Genomic DNA, 23,462 nt, shown 5'->3' on the forward strand with positions numbered 1-23,462 from the left:
AGATTTCTGTCACAGCCAGTCGGCCACTATATGTATTATTTTCTTGTTGTATATTTCTACGTATGTATGTATGTATGTATGTATGTATGTATGTATGTATGTATGTATGTATGTATGTATGTATGTATGTATGTATGTATGTATGTATGTATGTATGTATGTATGTATGTATGCATGCATGTATGGACTCGTTTTAGTCTTTTTTCCTTTGGTACTGGACAGCAGACTGTATAGTAAACTGAGGGCAGAAAACGGGCAATACAGGTCTCTAGCCATAATCGAACCATGTGCACTATCCACTCATCTACCAGTGTGCCCCACACAATATTGACCTTTGCAGGCAAATGTGTAGGCAAAACAACAGTGGTGGCATTTGAAGTCATTTGAAATGCAAAGTTAGTGGGTGGGGAAAACCTCAAGCAGGGAAAACCTATCTAAAGGCTAAGCTGCTGACTACTAGATGTATCAGTCTACCTAGCACACCAGACACTGCTGTCTGACTTCTCAGGGTCACAGGCAATAGAAAGTATAACTTTGTTAATGATACACTTTCACAAACAGCACACATTCCAGCAGATGGCAAAGAGGCCGTTTAGATGCTGCCTTTGTGTTTCAAGAATCAAGGTTTTATTTGAATATATATATATATATATATATATATATAAAATATATAAAATATCAAACGGTAAAGAGCATATATCTAAATCAATAGCAGCAATATCACAGTCGTGGAAGGAGTTGAGCATATATACATATATGATATGAGTCATTTAACCCAATTGAATGTGCAAAGGAGTCGGCATATATATGTAGACAGATTTGCCATTTGGTGCCATTTCTTATTTTAGTTGTTTTTTGGTCCATGTCCTTGTTAGCTGTAGGGGAAAAAGCTTTTGTTCAGCCTCCAGCCCTTCGCTGTAATGATTCTCAACCGTTTCCCATTTCAGGAGACAGCTCCCTGTGGTGCGTTCAGCTGCCTTCACCACCTTCCGCAGTGGTCTTAATTCCTGTGAAGAGCGCTGTCCATACCAAATGGTCATGCCCTGACAGGATGCTCTGAGTTGTCAGGTGGTTTGGATCTTTTGAGACACCTTAAAAATGAGACAGTCTTCTCACATGGAACAGGAGTTGCAGTGCTTTCTTAGCCACAGCCTCAGTGTGCATGCTCCATGTCAGGTCCTTGGTGATATGCACACACTTGAAGCTGTCCACCCTCTCCACAAGCTCTCCGTTCCATCAGAAGAGGAGCATAGGACCTCTGTCTCTATACAGAAGTCCACGATCATCTCCTTGGTCTTGCCGACGTTCAGGAAGAGACCATTTTCCTCACACCATTTTGTCAGGCCTGCCACCTCCTCCAGGTAGGCCTGACAAAATGGTGTGAGGAAAATAGTGTCTTTGTCAGTGTGTGAACAACCTCCACCTGGCCTAGTCGTAGGCAGATTATGAGACAATTGACCCTTGGGCATGGGAGCCTTGGTTGTACAGCATCACTCGCCCACAGTAGCCATGGGTGCACAGCATCACTCGCCAACACCAGCGCCAGTCGGTGGTACAGCATTAGAGGTGCTGCTAACCGGCTGTACCTCCTCACCATCTCTACAGTGGGTGGGTGGCCCTAGCAACTTTGTGGTAACCTACCCATCTAATTAGCACCCTCTTCTGGCTGAATTTCAAATAGCACAGCACAGCATTTGGTACTAGTGCCAATGCAATTACAACCATTTCCCTATGTTCCCTTGGTTTAGGCCAGGGTTGGGGTTAACATAGGGCTCAGGTAACTAATTCCCCTTAATACGAATAGGTATGTTAGTTCTCTTGGCACAGATCATACCATTTGTGTGGATTAACAGTGCCTACAGCACTGTAGCTGTATATGTATGTCTGATTAGACATATAGTACTGGCAGCCATGGAGGGAACAAGCAAGCAAGATGGTAATAAAAAAAACAACCACACCACACATATAAGTGGGTTATTTTATTTTTTTAATATAATTTTAATACTTTTTTCTTAAAAAAAGAGATGTTTTACTCCATAATCAGAACAGGATGAAACTATCGCCCTCAATACCTCACTCACCAACATACCAACAGGTTGTTCAAGAAGTCAAAAGAAAAATGTCAGAAGGAAAACTGAAATAAAATATGATAAGGGAAAAGAAATAAAACATTAAAAAAATGTATAGAACCAAATACACTCATGGATGTCTGAGCCAACCAATGAGGTGGTGGGACAGCATCCTTCCCTCAAAAAACAAAAACACAATGGCACACAATAACTCCAACTGTTATCATGGACACTGAAAATATCATGGAAAGGGAAAAACACAAAAAAAAATAACTAAAAACGGGATTGCGAAAATGACCCTAAATTAAAGTATATCATACAGATTGTAGAAGCGGTGGTGATGAATACCATGACTATGATGATGGACGACTAGGAAAGATTTAACAAAATGACCGTCATAATGTAATATATATAAAAAAAAAGAAAATGTGTCAGTAATGAGACATTTAAGTGCAGTAGCCAGTCATTATGGCTACAGAGCTGACATTAGTGCCTGGTAAAGAAGTGACATCCAATGATTCGTAACCGCTTATTCACACTATTACAGAGCAAACTGGTGCATCACATCTTATTTAAAAGGGATAAAAGGAAAATCAAATTTAAATAAAAATAAAAATAGAAAAACAAAAAAAGGTAGCCTTTAATATAAAGTGAAAAGATGATGCAAGTTTAAGTGTAAAAAAAAGTATGGTGAATGAACCTTCAGCACTCAATAGATTGGTTTTGGCATAGAGTCGAGGAAAGACAGAAAAAGTATGAGAGAGAGAGAGAGAGAGAATAAAACAGACAAAACAATCCTTTCAATAGAATCATAAAAAAAGTTTTTTTTTCCTTCTTTACAGTAAATTCTACAAAAAAAATCAAACCAGAGCTCAGATATGAACACAGAGACGAGCTTTGCTCCCCACAAACTCCCCACAAATTCTTCTCATGTTCGCTTTTTTTTTTCTTTTTTGACTTTTCATCGTATATAATATATATTCATGTATCTATTTATATATAATATGTATAATTTGCAAGGTGTGATCCTTAGTTTACAGGCCAGAGCTCTAAGGCAAAGGACACATTCCAACACTTTGTTTAATAAAAATTCGTCATTCCTTTCTTGTTCCCCTCTCTTCCATGACAGCTTACACAGACCAGGTTGTCAACTGGACCGCCGAAATCCAACACAGACCTTGGTGATCCACATTGCGCCACACTGGTAGCATGACTTGTGATGAGGGAAGGAACAGAAGGAAGAGAAAGGTAGGAGAGGAGGAGGAGGAAAGAGATTGGAAGGATGTTGTTGAAAAGTTTGTGAACATGGTCCTGGGCGATCTGTTCCCACTGTGTCCTGAGAAACCATCTGACTCTCAGATGACCTCTGAACCTGACAAACTGGACTGTCATGTCACCCACCCCACCCAAGTTTAAAATTCGTTTAAATTAAATAAAAAAAACATTAGGAGAAATAAGTCAGGATTGGAAGAGGGGGGAAAAACAACTTGTTCACTTATTCTTTTCACTGCCTCTCTTCTCTCCTGTCAAGAGATTAGAAGGACAACGTTTTCTTCTTTTTCACATACTTCTTAAATTAAATCCTCTTCTCCAACACTATTTTTTGTTTTCCGTTTTCATATAAAAGTTCTGTCCCACTCCTTTGTCTTCCTTCTGATAGTCAGTGTCCATTGTCACTCTGCTGTCTCCCAGAAAATCAGAACTGAAAACCATAAACAAGTTAGACCCCAGAGACACAGCCGAGGTCGGAGGGCAGATGTTTCTGTGGGGTGTACCCTCTTATTTCACTCTCATTCACGTTACAAGCAAGTCGCTTCTGCTGAGAGAGAGGGACAGTCATTGTGTATGTCTGTGTATGCATGAGCAGCAAGCGTATTTATGAGAGCATTGCAATCTACATGTACTGTACATGTGGGTGAAGTGTGTCTTGGATGTGAGCCCAGCCTTTGTGGGACAGCAGACAGTTTGTCTTCTTTCTCTTGTCCTTCTCCTTTCTCACTTGCGTCGTCTCCGTTGTTTCTGCCTCAGAAGAGGTTCTCCTCAAAAATGGCCATGAGATCGCTCTGGAAGTTGATATCAATGGTGTCGGCCATCTATGGAGTAGAGAGAGTAAAACAGACGTGAACATACATCGGTCTTAGCTATCTATATTCGCTCAAATCACATCTTTAAGCAGCGTTCATACTATTTCATCAATGGTTTAGCAGCGTTCATACTATTTCATAAATGGTTTTGTGGCTTTTCCATGACTTCGCCATACGTTTGAACTTAATTTCCACGCCCAAGAGATGCCACTAAAATATGTCCAATGTAACATTGCAATTCTGTGGCCTGGAATTTGGATTTTTGAAATTTTACTGACTATAAGATTTTAGTGTGATAATTACCGCTTCTCTCCTGCGTCTTTCCTGCTCACGACGGCGCGCCATCTCTCTCTGGTGGTCAAGGGCATTCTGTGCGGCTGAGGAGGTGGGGGGCGGGGCTTGTGGCTGACTGGGAGGTGCCTGCGGAGAGTCAGTGGGTGTGGTGGAAGCCGGGGGTGTAGGCGTTGCAAGAGGCGACTGTTGCTCTTGTCGTCGGCGGGAGTCCTCCTGCCCTCGTCGAGTTTGCTCCATGGAATCCTCGCCATCGCGGCTACTGCATGGAGGAATGAGAATGTGGAATTACAACTGTAGTAAGATGGACCAAATGGGAATTCTCTTTCTGGCTCTTGAGTTTTCCTATTTGCCCCATAAAACTGTGGTACAGTTGATCATAGCGATAATGTGACCATGATGAGCTGTGTGGTCAACCATAGACTTGGAATAAACATGACTTTACTAGGCCAGAACGTGGCTGAAGCCGTAGTATATTGACCTAAAAATAAGTATGAGGCCGCTCGTGTGGTTATTAAGAAAATAGTTCTCACCCTCAGGCCAATCAGAATTGAGTGTTCTCTGTGCATACAACAATCACCTGATGTGTTGATATAGCACCCTAGAACGCTGGGTGAAGTAACCTGCCCAGTTGAATAAAACGTATGCAAAATCAAATCCTTTAATAACATAATTTATCTAACAAAAACAACTCCTGTGCAGACCCACAGCGCATGTGATGAAAATGGTGGATAATAAATGGAGAACTAGGCTTGCCTAGTCTTGTCTCCTTGCTTTTGCATTACACTCTCTACCACTATTCATGTTAACTGTACAGGGGTAACTGGCGGCTCGATGGGGGTTAGCGTTTGAAAATGTTAATTTCATCATAATCGAAGAGCTTCTGTATAATCTCACTCAAATGATGGAAATTAGTTCCTACCACTGATAGTTTTTAGCAACACTAGTGGTGTTTGCCAAAAACGAACAGATCTACAAGCTAACAACGTGTCGCTGCTCGACGCGTTGTTAGCTTGAAGATCTATTCCCCTTGCTCATGCATGCTTCCACCCGTCCCCCTTTTTGCAAGCTGTTCTTTGCAGCACAGCACACGCAGTAGCAGCACTGTACAGACAGACACATACACACAGAGGCGTTGCTTGTTCTACCTCGGTCTATGGAATTGGTTTGTACTTTGGATATTCCAAATCCGACAGGGTGCAAACTAAAGTTTTTTGCAAAGTTTGCAACAACAATGTTCGAACGCGAATTGACATAACTTTTAACCAAACGTGGACATGCACATGCCGCGCGTACCCGCGTGCGTCTACCTCGAGTATCTATCAAAAACACCTTCTTACAATAATCATATAATGAATCTCTAGATCATATATGTTATTAATAATCATAATAAAATAATAACAATCCTGTCCTAAAAATCGTGATCATGATACTGGCTGAAAAGTATCGTCATATAATATTTTGCCATATCGCCCATCCCTAGATTGTAAAGCAACTTGCCAAGTGTAGTCATGCTCCATGGAGAATGGATGGAATGTCAGTTGTTTTTTTAAGTTGCTGTAGGCCGGGTGGAATGGTCTTTGACAATATAGCCAGGGCTGATTTACTTGGCACTTTAAAGTTTAAGCTTTTTTGTGACCATATTGTGACGTGTTTTCTAGTGAAACAGGGGCCGGGTGTGTTTTCCGTCCTGTCCCCTCGCCTCAGGCATCTAAATGCAACTACATTGTCGGCACTCTCGCATTGCAACAAGGCAGTGCCGGATCACGCTTATGTTACAGCATTGTCTATTTTTCAGGCAATAAAGTAACATTAACTGTTTTCAGATAAATATTTTAGTATACTGCTTAGGCTGGAATGTACCATCCGGCCTCCATCTCAGCAGTGGCATATTTTAATATGGCCTCCCCAGTGTCTAAATAACATTCCCTCGCCATTCCCCCAGCTCTTAACCCGTACTTACCGTAGTTTCTCCTGCTCTCTCCGGGCCTGTTCAGCCTGTGCCTTCAATTGCCTCTCTCTCTCCTCCTTCTCCCTGGCGGCCCGTCTGAACTGTTCAAAGCTGTCACTGGAGGAGCGGAGCGAAGAGGCTGGGGTGGACTGGGACCTCTGAGCCAGGCTGGCCCATGACCCCATGTTCTTTAACTTCCCATCCTGGATAGTGAGGGAGAGAAACAAGATTTTTTTGAATAAGGAGTATGCTAGGTTTTGTTAAAAAGTGTGGGTCAATCTTGCTGCTCATCGCTTGCCCGCTACATTTGCCCAGTGCCATGTGTTTGCAGCTGAGTATCGTCCATGTTTGACATGCCAAGTTCCTTAGCAGGGAGCTGGTGGAACCCTAATGCCAGTTGAGCACGGGCAATTTAGCTGTGCTGATTTGTCAGCTGCCATATAACCCCTAGGGAAGGATATGGCTCCAAGGATCCGAACAGCTTTCACAACTCGCGGTCGCGGGTGGTTTCACTCATGGACGTCTGCTCTGCTTCACTCTCACACATGGACTGACACCGGGCCGCGCCATCTTGGCTAGTCCATTCATAAAAACGTGAGTGAGTAACGTGGGTGCGTCAGGGGTGTGTCGGGGACTGTATATGGCCGTGGGCGTGGATAAATGTAGGGGGTTGTGTGTGTGGTGTGTGTGCGATAGCAGATCTCTACAATACATACCTGCGACTTCTTGGGGGCAATGGGCGTTTTGGGCTCTTGCTTGACTTTGTTGTCCTGCTGGGAGGAAGGCGGGGCTGGCGAGTCTGGGAGGCGTGAGCCAGGTCGAAAACCATCCAATGGCTTCAGATCTGATCCTGTGTGGGTCAAGTAAGTGATTTGTCAAGGATTATACATGCTCACTAAAACTGCCCAACAAAAAGACATGTCTCTACAGTATACTCACTGTGACTATGCTTGTTGTCAAGGGATTTGTGTGTGTCCTGGCGCAAGGCTGGGTTAAACGTAGAGGGTGGCAGCACAGGTGAATGGGAGGGCTTCTCCTCCTTGACTCCCACCAGACTGGATCTCTGCTCCTGCAGACACACACACACACATGTAAGGGTCTGTGGCCGCAGAAAGTGTTTTCATCTTTCTGTCCTGCATTTCTATGGTAAAGACACACCAGGAGCGCTCCTTATCCCTGCGGGACGATCTCGCCGTCCAGTGTTTTTGGCAGAGCACCCTGGGCGCCTTGAGTAGAATAGTTCAACTTTTGGATAGGAGCGGTGCTCAGTGTAATTTTTTTTTTTAATGAAACATCACTCCCGGAGTTCCCCGCGACCAGTGAGTGAATCCAGCTGGTGTTGCTCGCCAAAAACGTCCGATCCACCACTACCACGACACATTGGGAGCCTGTAGATCGTCTATATTCGGCGGGCGACACCATCGGATTAATACATTTGCATAATGATTAGCGTACTTGACGTTGTTGTTGTCCTCTCTGCTCGTAGCAGGAGCTAATTAAAAACAATCTGGGAAGGAACCCATTCGGTAACAAAACAAAAAAGGAAAAAAAAAACGTTTTTGCTGTTAGCAGAATCTGTCTTGAGAGATGACATTCAAATTATTATAAAAACATTCATATTCGAAATACATTCGATTCACTAAAGTACTCCATGACTGTAGTTAGGAACTCTTTTTGTGAGCGTTATAAGCATAACATTAAATCGTTATGCAGAGATTAAATGGTGATGTTTAATTGCCGTAAACTAAACTTTGAAGAGATGCTTTCTTTGGGACAGTATCTCCGCCTATTCCCTGCACAAGTGTGAGGCATAGTGAAATAAGGTGATTGTTTTTTGCCTTGAGCATAATAATGAAAGTTAAGTCAGCGATAAGGTCATTTATTTCCTTGAAAATAATGAAAGGCAAAATGTAAAATAAAAAGAACATTTTGGAAATATCTTCTTTTTTTGTTTGTTTTTACTGTACCGAAACCTTGACCAAAAACCAAGGTGTGAACCGAACCGTGGGCTAACTGAACCGTTGCACCCCTAACTAAAACAATGCAGATACTCACAGATTTCTTGGGCTGTGAGGGCGACTGCTGTCCGATTGGATGGAAGTGAGGCATTTGAGGAGAATGCATCAACAGTGAAGAGGGGCTCTCTCTCAAAGGACCTTTCAACAACAAAAAAGAAACCAAACAAACAACAAATACCTCAATTAATTTACCGGCACACCAAGCCAATCAATGTAATAGAATGTTTGACTTATAATATGTGCAAATGTGTATGCACAAGTGCCTGCAATTGTGTGCATCTTACCTGTTGTGAAAGATTCCGTTTTGCTGCGTGGTGAGGGCTGTTGTTGATGCTGTATCTGCTGTAGTTTCTGTTGCAGTGCCGGCACTTTCGGCTGGTGCTGTTGCGTTGTCGAAGTGTGCGTGTGCGTGAATGGCTGCTGCATGTGTGTGTGCCCGGCCGTGTGCCTCTGTGTTGGGGCAGGGGGAGGTGTAGGTACAGCCTGTGTATGCATTGACTGCATCAGTTGCGGGGTGGCCTGTGCAGGCGAATTGGTGTGCGTGTGGGTGTGCGTCGGGGGCGGCTGACTGTGCGAGGGAGGTCGTGGCTGGAGCGATTGAAGGTACATCTGGACCTGGCTGAGAGGCAGGGAATGGGGCGGGGTTTCCGAATTGGTGGGTGTCGGCTCTTCGTCATCCTCCAGCAGGGCTTGAGGAGGCTGTGCTGAGAGAGCGTCCAAGATGCCAACAGAGGCGGGGGAGGGAACGCGGGGGCGGGGCACAGGCTGTGGGAGATTGAGGGGAAGCGATGGCTGAAGGGGGGCTGAGGGGGCAGGGGGGAGAGAGGGGAGGGAGGGGAGGGAGGACGGGGGAGGCTGGGAGGCGGGTTTTGGAGGGAGCGCTGCTGCTCGGTTGCTAGGGCGAGATGGTTGTTGGGGAAGAGCGTTGTGCAGGGCTACGGTGAGTAAGGGTAGTGGACACAATGAAGGATGACGACAGTGAAAAGAAAAGGGAAAAAAATTAGTTTCCTTGGTTGGTAACAGAGGATATTTTAACAAGAATATTTACACAAAGACATAGAGTGACAGGTGTGTCTGTATTCAAAATACATTCTTAAATGTTCTTGAAGCTCACACCATGGAGATACTAGTTGTAAAAAGGTGTTTCTTTGAGATATACGTACCCGGTGAAGGTATGATGGGATGTTGGTTCAGGAAGGGGTGCGTCTCAGCGGGTGTCTGGTTGGTGTGAGTGTTTGTGTTAAGGAGGCCCGTGCCGACGGGGCCCCCAGCAGCAGAAATGGTAGAGTTGGGCTCTGTGTTCGTCTGAGACATGTGGGGGTTCATGAAGTGGGCAAGGGGATCAAACGCTGCAGACGCCAACAGGGAGGAGTCCAGGGAGGGGACAGAAACATGGACAGGGGGAGGTGGTACAAAGGGTGGTTTGGACTGAACCACCTGATGCTGGGTTTGAGGCTGAGGCGGAGGCTGGGGAAGCACTGGCCCAGTCACAGTACTGAGGGATAGGTGTGGCCTCTTGGTGTCCTTGTTTGACGTTGTGGTCTTCTTTTTCTTCTGCTGCTGCTGCTCCTGCTGCTGCTGCTGCTGCTGCTGCTGCTGCTGCTGCTGTTGCTGTTGCTGTTGCTGCTGCTGCTGCTGCTGCTGTTGCTGTTGCTGCTGCAGTAGCTGCTGCTGTAGCTGCTGCAGCTTGGGAACCAGCCCTGACAAGAATGCAAGTAAGAGCAAGAGGAAGAGGTAAGAGGGAAAAGATAAGAAAGACGGGGAATCCAGACAGAGCTATGTAATGATTTAAGTATGTGTGATGAATAAAAGAAAAGCAAAACTTGCTGTGAGCAACCATGGTGGTCAAGTGGGTTTATATTGGCCAAATCCTTTCAGTAGTGTATGTATTTAATATTATGTTTTTCTCCCTTCTCTCCCTCACCCTGTCTACCCTGCATTTTCTTTTTCTCCCTTTCTGAAAAAAATAATTTCACCCACTTCTTTACACCTGTAAACCAGTGATGTTACAATAAAGTTGATATTTGATATTTATGTTACCTTTCTCAGAGTCTTCGCTGTCAGAGGAGTCGCTGCTACCTGATGAAGATCCGGTCTTCATCTTCGTCACATTAGTCACCTCCAAACCTTTATCTGCTGCTACAACACACACACACACACACACACACACACACACACACACACACAAGTCAATACACTTCATGACCACAGAGGTTAGCGACAAAAAAATTACAGATTTTAACCCTGTGATGTCACTGGAGCAAACTTGCAAGTTGCACTTTTATGGCTTCTAATGGAACACAGAATGTTGAAATCGTAACAGTGTCCCTTTAATGGGGAACTTTGTTCTATTGGAGTGAGTTTTGATGGATAGTGCATTGACACATATTTTCAAATAACTACATGTGACAGAATTCTATTTGGAATATGTTGGTATTTTTGTTTTCTATATGCAAAAACATTTTCATTAAACATTTATAATTGGTTTGGCTTGAGGGAGTCATTCTTACCTATATCATGATTCATGCACTTTAAGGGTTTGCAGGGCAACATAGGCTACCATTACATACTAGCCATATATGACAGCCTGGTATTTTCCTCCTTTGTCTGGCAAACTGAAATATCCCCTGACACATTGACCAGCACCACAAGTGTGTACATGTATATATATATATATTTTTTTTATTTTGGCGTTTAATTTCAGTTTAAGTTACTTTTACGAGTGAATAAGTAGTTGTAGTTTGAGTTATTAACTTGTTTTAGAGTTATTTTTTCAGTTATGAGGAAAACCTTCATTTATAGAAGATGAAAAGATAGGATGAAAGAATGCATGGCATCAAATATGATTTAGAAAATGTGTTATTGTTCATTAAAGGTCCCATATTTATTAGGCATCTACCTGCTGGCCTTTTCTTTTTCCTCAGGCTGGAGGAGACATATTTTTCCAGCTCTCTCAGAGTGGAGGGCTTCAGTGTCTCAAAGTCTATCTCGATCTCATCAGGGTTGGAGTTCTTCAGTGAAGGCTCGCGCGATTGTATAATGTGTACAACACGGCCCAGCTTGTCACCAGGCAGTTTGTTGATGTCCAGGCTCAGCTGACGCTTCTCCTCGTACGACATTGGCTTACACTTTTCACCAGACACGCCTCCAAAAACACCTGCAAGATATTGAGCATATTGAGGTTCTTGTTGATTTTTTTTGTAACTTAGAATAGCCAGTTGTACCCAAGTTTTCTACCAATTTAGTCATAATGACAATAAATCTTCCCCACACATTTCTATGTCTTGCCACTGGTGGTTTCCTACTGGCTCACCTACCAGTGAGGAGTCCTGGCCCAGAACTCCGTCCTGCTCCTACGTTCAACACCCCCCACTGACAGGTGCCACCCAGGCCCAGTCGTAGGAGTAGCTTGCGCAGTGACAAAGATTGCCCTCCAATTTTAATATAGGAAGGATAGCTGTTTGTTTTTGTTCTGTCAACACGAGTGCTGGGGTGGTGCAGGGATAAAGTACCTACTTTATCCCTGCACCACCCCAGCACTCGTGTTGACAGAACAAAAACAAACAGCTATCCTTCCTATATTAAAATTGCCTTGTGGGTGGACGTTGGATGGCGGGCGTCACAAACGTAACATGCCCATATATGGAGACCACTTTAAACTTTAATACATGCATCCACACATCACAATCTATATGTGAAGGCCATGTAGCGGTTATAAAAATAAACAAATAAACGTATGCTCAGTTCAATTCAAACAACTACATTTCTCAGTGTCTTTCTCATACACACCAATGTCTTCCTCTGCCTCCAGAGAGGCAGAGGGGACGAGAGGGGTTGGCCCAGCTTGAGTAGGTGCACCCGCGCGACTGTTCTTCATCCCTTCTTTCTTACTGTTGATGAGAGAGAATTTGATTAGGCCCCTTGAATTATGTAAATATAAACAACCATACTTGTCTGATTTATATATACGTCCAACACAACCCTTTTGACGAGCACAGAAGAGCGACATATGACAATATGTCTTGTTGCAAGTATAAATCAGCCTCAAATCTACATTGCCTACCTGGTCTTCTTCCTTTCCTTCTTGGAGGTGATCGGCTCCTTGCTGTTCTTTATCTTCTTGGAGGAGGTCTGGAGCAAGACAGGCGGCGGGGCCTCCACTGGCTCCTCTGTCTTTTTCTTGTGCTTCTCTTTCTTTCTTTCCTTTTTCTCTCTCTCTTTCTTCTTAGGCTTGCTGGGCTGGGGCGTGGACAGTGCGGCCAGCTGCTCGTGGACAGCCTTGAGCTGCAGGAATACATACACATACCATTAGGGCCTGAAGACAGACAGACAGACACAAACACACACACGGGTCATTCACATTTTCTTCTTGTGCAGCCGGATGAACTGAACAGCTTAATCAAAGGTGGGCTAAGGCTGGAACACAATTATTCATGTACCATTATATTGCGTAATTGTGAATTCTACAAATAATCAGGGTATACAGTTAATACTGAAATATTGTCTGTGCCATCTAGCACTCTAACACTCGGTATTGTGTATTTATCCTTTTAGTCATTATGGTGCAGCCTTGATTGCCCACCCAAATGTCATTTCTCGTCTCCCTCCATCCACATCCACTTTTCCATCCGCTAACCTGTTCTTGTAGCTCAGCCAGTCTCTGCTGTCTCTCATGTTCAGAGTCTCCTGCAGAGGATTCTGATTCGGAGGAAGTGGAGCTGTCATCGTCGGAGACGGCAGCGGGGGGCGGGACTTGTCGAATGGAGGGGGCGGGGTGGAGGGCTGGTGATGGGGTGTGGACAGGAGCAGGCTCCTCTGGTTCGTCTGGCATTTTGGCAAAGCGCATCTCAAATACATCCTGTAAGGAAGCACGCCATCAGGGATTTCCCTCAACATTGTTTTTTTTTTGCTTGAATTGAAAAGATTTCCTGCTTCCTTAACACATCCACCGCCAGAGGTTAATCTCATAATGTACTCACCAGTGCCAAGGTGTTTTTGTTGTTTTTTTGTTTTTTTCATGTCGCCATAGATCTTGTTAAAATCCTTAAGATTGAGCCGTGAACGGTCTGTTTACATCCGCGAGATCTCCCTGTATCTCCCAGTGAAGATCGCGTGTCAAACGGGGCATCCATGTTGTAGTTAGAGCGGATTACGTTAAACAGTGAAATCCGAGGAGAAAAAACTACAGGAAGAGAATTGAGTTTCAGTTTCGTCTGTAGAATGGGAGCGGGCGTGATCGTCGAAACCGGATCCCAAATAATTCTATTTCCTGTCATCAAACCGGAAACGGAAGTGGATCAAAAAAATTCCGAAAGTGCACCCGGACCGCGCATGCGCGAAAAGACCGCAGCCCGTAGGACTACGGGCTCGGCGCTTAACCGTTGGATTTAACGGCCCGTAGAACTACGGGCCCGGCGGTAAAGGTGTTAATCAGCAGTTTATGTGTCGTTAAGACAGATTAACTATGTTGCAGTATTCCTGGTACAATGCTTTATTGTTATTTGCTTAAAAATGTGCATGTCTCTTGTGTTTACCTGTAATTTGCGTGCCATGGCAACCACATCATGGTCTGGAGGATTATACTTGTAACAGTTTGAGAACATCAACCTTACATCAGCTGCAAACTCCTGGGCGTCTCGGTATTGTCTGTTGTCCAGCTTATTCTGAGGAAGGACACAGAGGTGCACACACACTTCATCATGATTAAGGACTATCCAGGAAAAAAATGTTGATTACAGTATACTCATCCATCCTGCAATGTTGCGGTTATGTGGTCCAGCACATTAACTGGATGTGCCAGTAGGGAGTCCTATCTGTCTTTTGCTGATGACTTCACCACTAGCCATCAAAATATCTTCATGAACACACTTCAACCCCTCTCCCTTGCTCTTCCCCCGTCCTGGAAAGCTTACCTTGGCGGTAAAGAGGTCCATGGGGTGCTTGATAATATCATGGTAGTCGTGGAGACCCAGGGCACGCACATCGACTGGTTTGTAGAAGGGCCAGGCGTATGCCACATGTTTCTTGGACAGCATATCTCTGACCAGGCCCGCGCAGTACCGCAGCTGCTCCTGGCACTTTAGAGCTGCTGTCGCTCCCACTAACAAACCGGCACCGACACTCAGCTGGTGCTGTGAGTCGGGCTGCAAGGTGTCTCTTTTGGGTTGCTTCATTGGGCGAACGCTCTCTCTGCGGGGGCGTATCTCGGCAGAGGAGATGGGCGATGATTCGCTGAGCTGGTCATTGGCGGTGGGTGTGGTGGTGTCGGCTTTTCTCTTCTGGCTCTTCCGCTGCTGCTTGAAAGACCAAGATCAGGGGTCAAAGGATAAACAACAAAACATGAATAAGAAAGTGACAGTTGATGTGTTACATCTTAGGCTTACTACTTGAGTAGTCTACATGATTCCAAGTGTTTGTGTGAGTTTGTGTGCCTAGATGAACACTGTTTTAGGCTTAAGCGGATCAATAAGTGCAACTGTAGAATAAGCTTCAGATTGTTGATCTACTACAAGCAACCAACTTTAAGAACAATTACTGCACACTATTTCTTCTCCACACTCTTCCTCATGAAGTTTGTCAATCACATCCCCCCCCCCCCCCCTCTTATTTCCGTACCTTGATAGGGGCTGCAGAGCTTTGTGGCAGAGGGCTGGGATGGAGGCCTGGATGGGTCAGCGCTGGAGGGGGAACGGAGGTCAGGCCCTGGGCTAGAACGTCCAGTGTAGAAAGGGGGAACGGCGGTCCCAGCTGGGGGGCATGGGAGGGTGGTGTGGGAGGCACGCGAGGAGGCTGGGGTTGGGCAAGGGGTAACGTAGGCGGGCCCTGAGGTGTGGGTGTCAGGAGTGGTGCACGGGTCTGGGGAGTGGTCGCAGGGGAAGAGAAGCCTCGAGTGTGTGGGGTGGAGGAGGGGGAGGAGGAGTCCTGGCCCGAATCCTGCTTGGTGATCGAACCTGGATGTAGTGAAAGTGAACAAAGGAAGACAATATTAACCACGTAAGCCCCATCTACAATAGATCTGCTATTTTCACTGATTTTTTGCCTATTTTTGCTTCATGTTTGCCTATAATGACTCAGAATAGATATGCTAATGAAAATATATTTCCCCCTACGTACTTACATTTTACAGCTATAAACTTATTTGAATGAATATAACATTACTTTAACAATTCTATAGGGTAGAGTGTGTAAATACAATATAACTAGTACATTTGCAGTGGTTGGTGGTGGTCTCCCTAGTCTTCCCAAATATGTTTTTGGAAGAGTGAGTGTCACCAGCGTATTTAGAGAACCGCCAAATTGATCGACTTAAAACTCAGCATGCGTATCAGGGAGGACCCGAGGGAGTGATGCGCCATGTGGAATCGGTCGGATTAGCTGATCTACCAAAAATGTTGATAAATCCCCATATATGGAGTACCCTGAAAGCAATACTTAAATTGCCATTAAGTTTTATTTTGAACATATACACGCTATTTTTGTGCGACACCGTTGTACGTTGAAGCATAAAATATGGATAAGTGGTTAATCAAACTAATCTATTTAGTCAATTATTTTGGCGATTTGTTGATATAAAAGAAATATAACAAATTATCAAAAAAAAACATGCTTCTAGATTTTTGTATTAATCAAAAAAGTAATCTAAAGCAGTGTATATCAACCCTGGCAAACGTCCCAATTTTGGGCCGGGGCTACTGCTGAGGTGTGCCGCGCCGTTTGAAAAAATATCATTTTGAAAAAAAAATTTAATAAATGTTTTTACAATAATAATAATCAGGCGTGCAAACAGCCCCGAGGTGAAAAGGGTGACAAAATGCTGTTTTATTTCGGGTCAGGTGTCACACTATTGCCCTATTTGGATTCAAAACGGCTAGTGGAAGCTGAAAAGCTACAAGTTTGCATGTCTGAATAATGCAAAAACTGAAATATTTGTTTGCATTTGCTTTTTTTCTCCCCCATATGATTTCATAATAAAAAAGTGCGTATCGTATCGAAGTTGTGTGCCCAATATCGTATCGTATTGTTTCATGAAATTAGTGTATCGGCACACCCCTAGTGTGTGTGTGTGTATATATATATACATATAATTATATATATATATACCGTATATCTAGGTGTGCCCTGGGATCTTTTGGCTATGCCAGGTGTGCCTTGGCACAAAAAAGGTTGATATACACTGATCTAAAGAATAGTTATCACTGAGAAAATAATCGGTAGTTGCAGCCCTAGCGCAAAATATTGGGAACAGCACGGTGTCAAATTTAACATGAACATACACAACAGATTCAACAGCTTGATCCTTTATACATGAGGGACAGGACAGATTAAGAAAAGGAGTAAAATGTCAAAAGGAAGCTGTACCTGAATCCCGTCTGCCCCCACGGCGACCCTTGGTAACCACAGCTATTTCAATCTCCTCCTGGGGCATCTCAGAGATCTTACTGAGAAACGCCTTCTCCAGAGATTCAGCCATCAATACAATGTCATCGCCAGGCTATGCAGAAACACAGAAATGCAAGTACGCACGCACACACGCAACGCTTAAAAATTGTAGATCATCATTAACAAATCATTCAAGTAGATTAGATTATATGTTGTGTGAGATTCTTGTTTTACCTTATTGTAGATGTAGCAATTTGTGAACATTGTGTTGAAGTCATGGATACACTCTTGGGCATTCCAGTAGTAACTGTTTTCCAAACGTTTCTTTATCGTACCCATGTCCATAGGGCACTTGATGATCTTGTAATAATCCTAGAGAAAGAAGGGTAAAAGGTTACAACAGAAAGACATTTTCAGTTGAAAATAAACAATATTTTGTCCCATCCTTCTAAGTATTTCATGCAGTTTTGTGTGCATGAATCTTATCATAAATACATACACACTCACACACACACAAAATACCCACAGGCAAGTTGAGTTTGATGGCATCGACTGGAGCCTGGAAGGGCCATGCGAAGTGGTGTTTCCATAAGGTCTTCAATACCACTTTCAGCAGGTACTACAACAGCAACATCACGTCTTATCAATCAACCTACATTACAATTTTAAGACACAGTTTAATTGAGCAAAGCACGGAACAAAAAGGTGCAGCCACGGAGGATCCTACCTGTAGCTGATTGGTCTGTCGTTTGGGCCTGGAGGGGTTCCATATTTCAGGGTGTGCAGGGTTGAAGGGAAGAGGGGGTGGGACAGGGGGAGGGGCCTGGCTGCTGCCTGCCTCCAGTCCGTCTCCCATGGTAATGGTGGGTTGCGGTGACTGCGCAGACAGGTTAGACCAATTGGACCTGGCAGGGGCAGGCGGGACCACAGGGGGGCCCCTCAGGCCATCACACACCTGGCTCGACTCTCTGAAGAAAAGACCAGCGATTCTGTTATCATTCAGCTCCAGTGCTGCTGTTACAGGGGTTACAGCTTCACTTTCTCATGAGCAGTGCTGCTGTTACAGGGGTTACAGCTTCACTCTCTCATTAGCAGTGCTGCTGTTACAGGGGTTACAGCTTCACTCTCTCATTAGCAGTGCTGCTGTTACAGGGGTTACAGCTTCACTCTCTCATTAGCAGTGCTGCCGTTACAGGGGTTACAGCTTCATGTACATCAGCTTATTCTTATTAAAGGGATACTTCACTTTCACATAAAATAAACATTAAAAATAAATATTTAAAAAAAAATCACACCCTGTGTGAAGTGGGCGGTGTCTTCCTAGCTAACCACAATACTGAATGGAGTCAACCAATATATATGCTTTGATCTGAAAGAGCCACTTAGTGTCAGCATGTGTCTTGCTAGCTAATCACAATACTGAATGGAGTCGATCAATCATGTACAAAAGATAAATACATTTATCTTTTGTAAAACACACTTTATGATGGACAAAACCATAACTTAAAAAAAACAATAATTTGTTTTTTTTTTAAGTTATGGTTGCTATATAGGGCTATGCACATGTGTCATGTGACACTGGCCAATCACAGTCCTGAATAGATTGTGATTGGCCAATCACAGCGCAGGATAATTGTACAAATTTCCAAACCTCACTTTTAGGGCCGGTTTCACTGCCCAAGATATTTGTACATTTTTCCAAATCTCACTTATAGGGGCGGTTTCACCGCCCACAAAGAAAGAAGTTATGGCAAAATAAAGGCCCCCTCACACATTAGTAGGACACTCTAATGCGTGAGGGGGCCGTGATTTTTCCATTACTTTTTTCATTTATTTTTAATATATTTTTTAAATGTTTATTTTATGTGAAAGTGAAGTATCCCTTTAACTACTACACAGTAAAATCCTGAGAGTTAATTAAACTCTGAGAGTGTACCAATATAACCAAAATCATTGTACATTCGAGTTAGAACTGGATAAATTATGCACATTAACTGTTTAAATCATCTGGCACCAGAACTGTTTTATATTTTCTTTGAGAAACAGGACATTAATGCCAACGGCCCACATATTCCACACTGGAGTATTCTTAAGTAGAGTCTACATTATACATACATGTTGAGGAATGCTTGAGCAATCAGGATGTTAAGTTAAATGGGAGCTGGTGGCGCACAACGCTTACACAAGATATCTAGTCAGGTCAGAGCCAGGATAAGTATTATTGAATTGACCAATTGAAAGGACCTGATATCTTCCCTGTTCACAAGAAAGGCAAAGCTATCACTCTTTTTGGAATAAACATGATTGTTCCAGACAATGTTTCCATTAGCCATGGTTATTTGTTTGACTACAATTTCAATTGGCCGGTGAATACATACAAACACAATAACTATCAAAACAATAAGTTAACGTTTTTTTTTATGAGCGATTGGTGATTTGTGAGTGGTCGTGTATGCGTTGGTCGTGTGTGGCTTACTTGCATGCATAGACTACTACTTTTCTTTTTTTTTGCATAAACTACTACTATGAAGAGAAAAAAGGAACATGCTGAAAACGTTGACGCCAGTGCCAGACTACCAGTGAAAAAGAAACAGGCTGGAGTGGCTGAGACATGAAACTGTGGAAGGTGTGGAAGAAATGTTCTGCACATTTTGATGAGAAATAAAGAAAGACCAACGGATTTACCAAGGGCACGACCAACATGAAACGGGAGCAATAAATGATCACAGTCGGATCACATCACCTCATTGCAAGCAAAAAGCAATGAAGGATTACTGTGATAAAGCCACAGAAGCACTCATATCGCAGGTCAAAGTTGTATCACGTCGCAAAATGATATTATTCATCATCAATTCGTTGCAGTGACGAGTTGCTAAAATCTGTAAAAGCACCTGAATTTCAAACCAACGTGGGTCTATAGTATACAGACACACTGAATCATCAATGACATGGTGACTTCCTTTGCATCATCATTGATTCAACAGTAAACATACATTTAAAAAAAAGATACATAAAGTTTTAATGACATGATGAAACCCACAACTTGTTTCTTTGGAAAATATGATATGATATACATGCAGGAACAACGCAATGCAACATTTCTAAAGTTGTCGAAGCGCTACAGGAATGAGGTGTAGTGATCATGTGTATTACATATGGCCAGTAAATTATAATTATAATCTTATCATCCAACCGGCCGGCCTAACAAATGGCTAGAGGAAACCCATTGCATCATTTAACCAAACTGAATGTTTCCTGCAGGAAAAAAAACTGTAGTCTAGGTGAGGGGGTACACGTGCCTGTGCACACTGGCGCTGCATAATATGGAAAAAATTTCAACCCCTATCGTTATGCCAAATATCTCAATAGCGATACAATATACACTATGACTATGGGTTCACATTTATTTTATATTTTAAGTGTAGCAACAGGGAAATCTAAACAGCTTTAAAAAACGGCTTATTACATGTCAATTATGCTGTTATTTCAAAATAACAGCTGAAACAATGTAGTGGGTGTTTTTTGTAGTTCTGTCTATTTCTACTGTTCATATTATATAGGTTTAATTTTGTTTGTTCGCACTATTTCATTGAGCATGATACAGAATACGGCACTTTGTGCAGATAGACAATAAACAATACTATATTTTGATATATTTCATTTATTTCGTTTATATTTTGTAAACTATGTAAAGAAGTGAAACATGTTAAAGATGCTCTGATATGTTTTGGTTAAACCAAAAGGTTTTTTGTTCAAATGTTAAAGCTCTATATATTAACCATTGCTATTGTTTGTAATAGGGTCTACATATCTCCAGCTCAATTTCACTTGATAATTCTGCCTCCTGATTGTATGAAATAGGTATCCCAACCTAGAGCTGAGGAGACCTATTACTGAACAAAGACACTGTAGCAATGAGCCAATGACTTACTATGAGGATATAGAGCTATTTAACCCTTATTTTAACAAAATAATAACCTTCAACAATGAGAAATCAACTCATGACAAACATGTCCAGCTACAATGGGAAAAAATCCAAAGAATGATGATAAACGGTTTGATATCATACAAATAACACCATTATAACCACGGAGGGGAAACAATTAAAAAGTAGCAAACAGGGAAGGAAGACGAATGCAAAGCAAACTGCTACAGCTATCAAGGGGACTTTTCACTTGTACTATTTAATGTCAGTTACATTTCTGACCAAATACATAATGGTGTTAATTATTAGGCCTACTTATTCCCCAAATGTTTTATTTAGGTTTAGCTGTGTTATATGGCTCGTATAAACTGCTTCACATGAGTTAACACTTGTATGCAGCCGCAGGCCCCTTTAAAACAAGTCTTACTATTAGTATGTATGTCCACATTTCTTGCCTTGATCTAATTCAGTGTTATTAAGCAATGTTAACGTAGCTGATGTCCGCAATGTATAACCCGAAAAGACAAGGCACACAACAAGATCGCTCTTTATTATGCAACGGTTGAGTGTATAATTTCCGAAGTGCACCTTTGCTTTGCTAACCTTCTACATCGGTGTGTCGCCATGTCCGCCGCCTGCCTGTCAGCAGACTAGACAGTTGACAGCTCCGCACGTAAACGGCCTTTCAGAATACAACTTGAAACGGGACTGCTATTCTCGAAAGGAACATACGTCGCATCTCCTATGTGCCCCCGCGCCACTGTGCGTAAACTACGCTCCCGGGGAAGACGTAACTTATGTCACGAATACGGCCTACGGGGGCTACAAACAAACAACCTAGCAGCTAGCTGTGTGAGGCTAGCGTGATGCCGTCCCGTGTCCTGCAGCCACAACGTGCGCACAGTGACAACACGGGAGTGCCCCGTGCGCTGAAAGCGACCACAACGCGACCGTTACCCACGGCACGAACACGACACTCGGCGCGCTGCAACGAATGCAAAGCTCCCTACGACGTTAATAAGACACATTTCATGTTGCCCGTGCGCCTCGCACCGGTTGCTGCGAGGCCTGCGGAGAGACAGCTCATGCTCCGCTTGTCACAGGCGTCCACTGACAGCGTGTGAAATACGCCGCCGACACGCATTGCGAGCGTCCCGTGCGGGTCCCCGGTTCACGCGCGACCGTTTCGTGTGTCGCCGTTGGCTGAAAAACACGCGTGAAGAGGCCACTTTTTACCTTCTTAGGTCGGTTGTCAGCGCGCGCAGATCTTCCTCGCCCCGAATCCAGAACAAACAGTCCCGTTCCGACGACGTGGGTGACGTCACACGCACGGCGTCGGTCGGACGAACGTCGTCACCCCTGCGCCCCCCCCCTCAGTGAGCTCGTGCAATACCATGCAATCATTACAATGATAGAAGTAGGTTGAGAAGGGAATAAACAGTGATGGTGGAACTTGGAAGAAATACTCACATGTTTTTACTTAAGTAAAAGTATCAATACTGCAATGTAGATATACGTTATTAGAAGTATTATAAGTACAAATATACTTGAGTAAAAGTACAAAAGCAATGGCATCAAAATGTACTTAAAGTACCTAAAGTGAAAGTTCTCATTATGCAGAATGTCCCATTTCACAAGTTTTCAAATGTATAAAATATGAAAAATCTTTTGAAAATAGCATGCGACGCATTGTGAGCTCGGCTATTTTCAAATGGCCAGAAATGTGGAAAGGGTTGAAGTGGTTAATGTATGTTTTGTAATAATCAAAATATACAAAGTAACAAGTAACTAAAGTTTTCAAATAATTGTGATGGAGTACAATATTTGCCTCTGAGATGACTGAAAACTGGTAATACTTAGTAAAGTAAAAATACCTCAAAATTGTACTCAAGTACAGTACTCGAGTAAATGTACTTAGTTACTTTACACCACTGGACTGCAGCCTCAGAGGTTCCATTAGTAACTTTCTTTCAAGTGCACTTGCTGCTGTTCTTGCCAGGAACTGTGTACATTTGAAATGCAGCATTTCCCATAGACTGTAAAGTGCGACGTCTAAACTGTAGTAAAAATAAAGAATATAGTTTCACTACTCACCAAAACAAAGGCTATTTTATGACGTTGAATGCCTATTCTCCGCGGTGGGAAGCCTCTCAGAGCCCCAGCTTTTGTATAAAATCCATCTTTTTGGCTAGAAAATAAAATATATCCACCAGACGGAAGTACTTCGATTCACTCCAGTGCGCCACCTACATATCTGGTCAATAAAATGCTACCGAGCAGATCTGTAGATGGCGCACTTGAGTGAATCATACGATTCTCCGTATGGTGGACCTATTTAATTTTCTGGGCAAAAAGTGGATTTTACACAAAATGTGGGATTTTGAGAGGGTCCCACCGCGGAGAATATGCTTATATCAACATCATAAAACTACCTTGTTTGTTGTTTTGGCGAGTAGCGACATTATATTATGCTTTATTTTTTACTCAAGTGTAGCGATCGTACACTTGGTCAGTCAGTTCCTGACAGGTACAGCAAGTGTAGTTCTCTCCAACACTATGTTTACTGCTCAGTCGAAGAACTATGGCTTTACATCCTCATTCTTGACAAGGACCACCTTCTTTGATGAAAATCACATAGGCCTACACGTTGATTTACTTGATTCTCAATGTCTCTTGTTAGAGTTCGAGATGGACCGGCTTCTATATTGTGAACCGTGTCCGGCATCATTGATTGGTAGTTTGGGA

At 43.2% G+C, this 23,462-nt stretch overlaps 1 protein-coding gene across 8 annotated transcripts; it reads right to left on the reverse strand.

Moving 5' to 3' along the window:
• Positions 1 to 1,964: 1,964 nt before the first annotated feature.
• Positions 1,965 to 22,019, reverse strand: LOC308097607 (bromodomain-containing protein 4-like). 8 transcript variants are annotated; one of them, XM_080445487.1, is made up of 21 exons: positions 21,954 to 22,019; positions 17,520 to 17,760; positions 17,319 to 17,411; positions 17,027 to 17,164; positions 16,772 to 16,904; positions 15,029 to 15,363; positions 14,326 to 14,709; positions 13,948 to 14,076; positions 13,050 to 13,271; positions 12,477 to 12,697; positions 12,203 to 12,303; positions 11,313 to 11,570; positions 10,454 to 10,552; positions 9,577 to 10,113; positions 8,698 to 9,348; positions 8,451 to 8,551; positions 7,335 to 7,464; positions 7,112 to 7,245; positions 6,408 to 6,598; positions 4,457 to 4,706; positions 1,965 to 4,162 (listed from the first exon to the last, which is right to left on the reverse strand). In XM_080445487.1, exons 2-21 carry the CDS (start codon positions 17,646 to 17,648, stop codon positions 4,094 to 4,096), a joined length of 4,305 nt encoding a protein of 1,434 aa, XP_080301613.1. In that variant the 5' UTR covers positions 17,649 to 17,760; positions 21,954 to 22,019; the 3' UTR covers positions 1,965 to 4,093. The 8 variants fall into 8 exon arrangements, with proteins under 8 accessions (XP_080301613.1, XP_080301614.1, XP_080301611.1 ...); XM_080445488.1 differs by lacking the exon at positions 21,954 to 22,019 and adding an exon at positions 21,771 to 21,885; XM_080445485.1 differs by lacking the exon at positions 21,954 to 22,019 and adding an exon at positions 21,321 to 21,694 and having other exon boundaries at positions 10,454 to 10,546.
• Positions 22,020 to 23,462: the final 1,443 nt, after the last annotated feature.

The sequence above is a fragment of the Gymnoscopelus braueri genome (genome assembly GCF_963280865.1).
Source record: "Gymnoscopelus braueri genome assembly, chromosome: 2".
Taxonomy (NCBI): Eukaryota; Metazoa; Chordata; class Actinopteri; order Myctophiformes; family Myctophidae; genus Gymnoscopelus; species Gymnoscopelus braueri.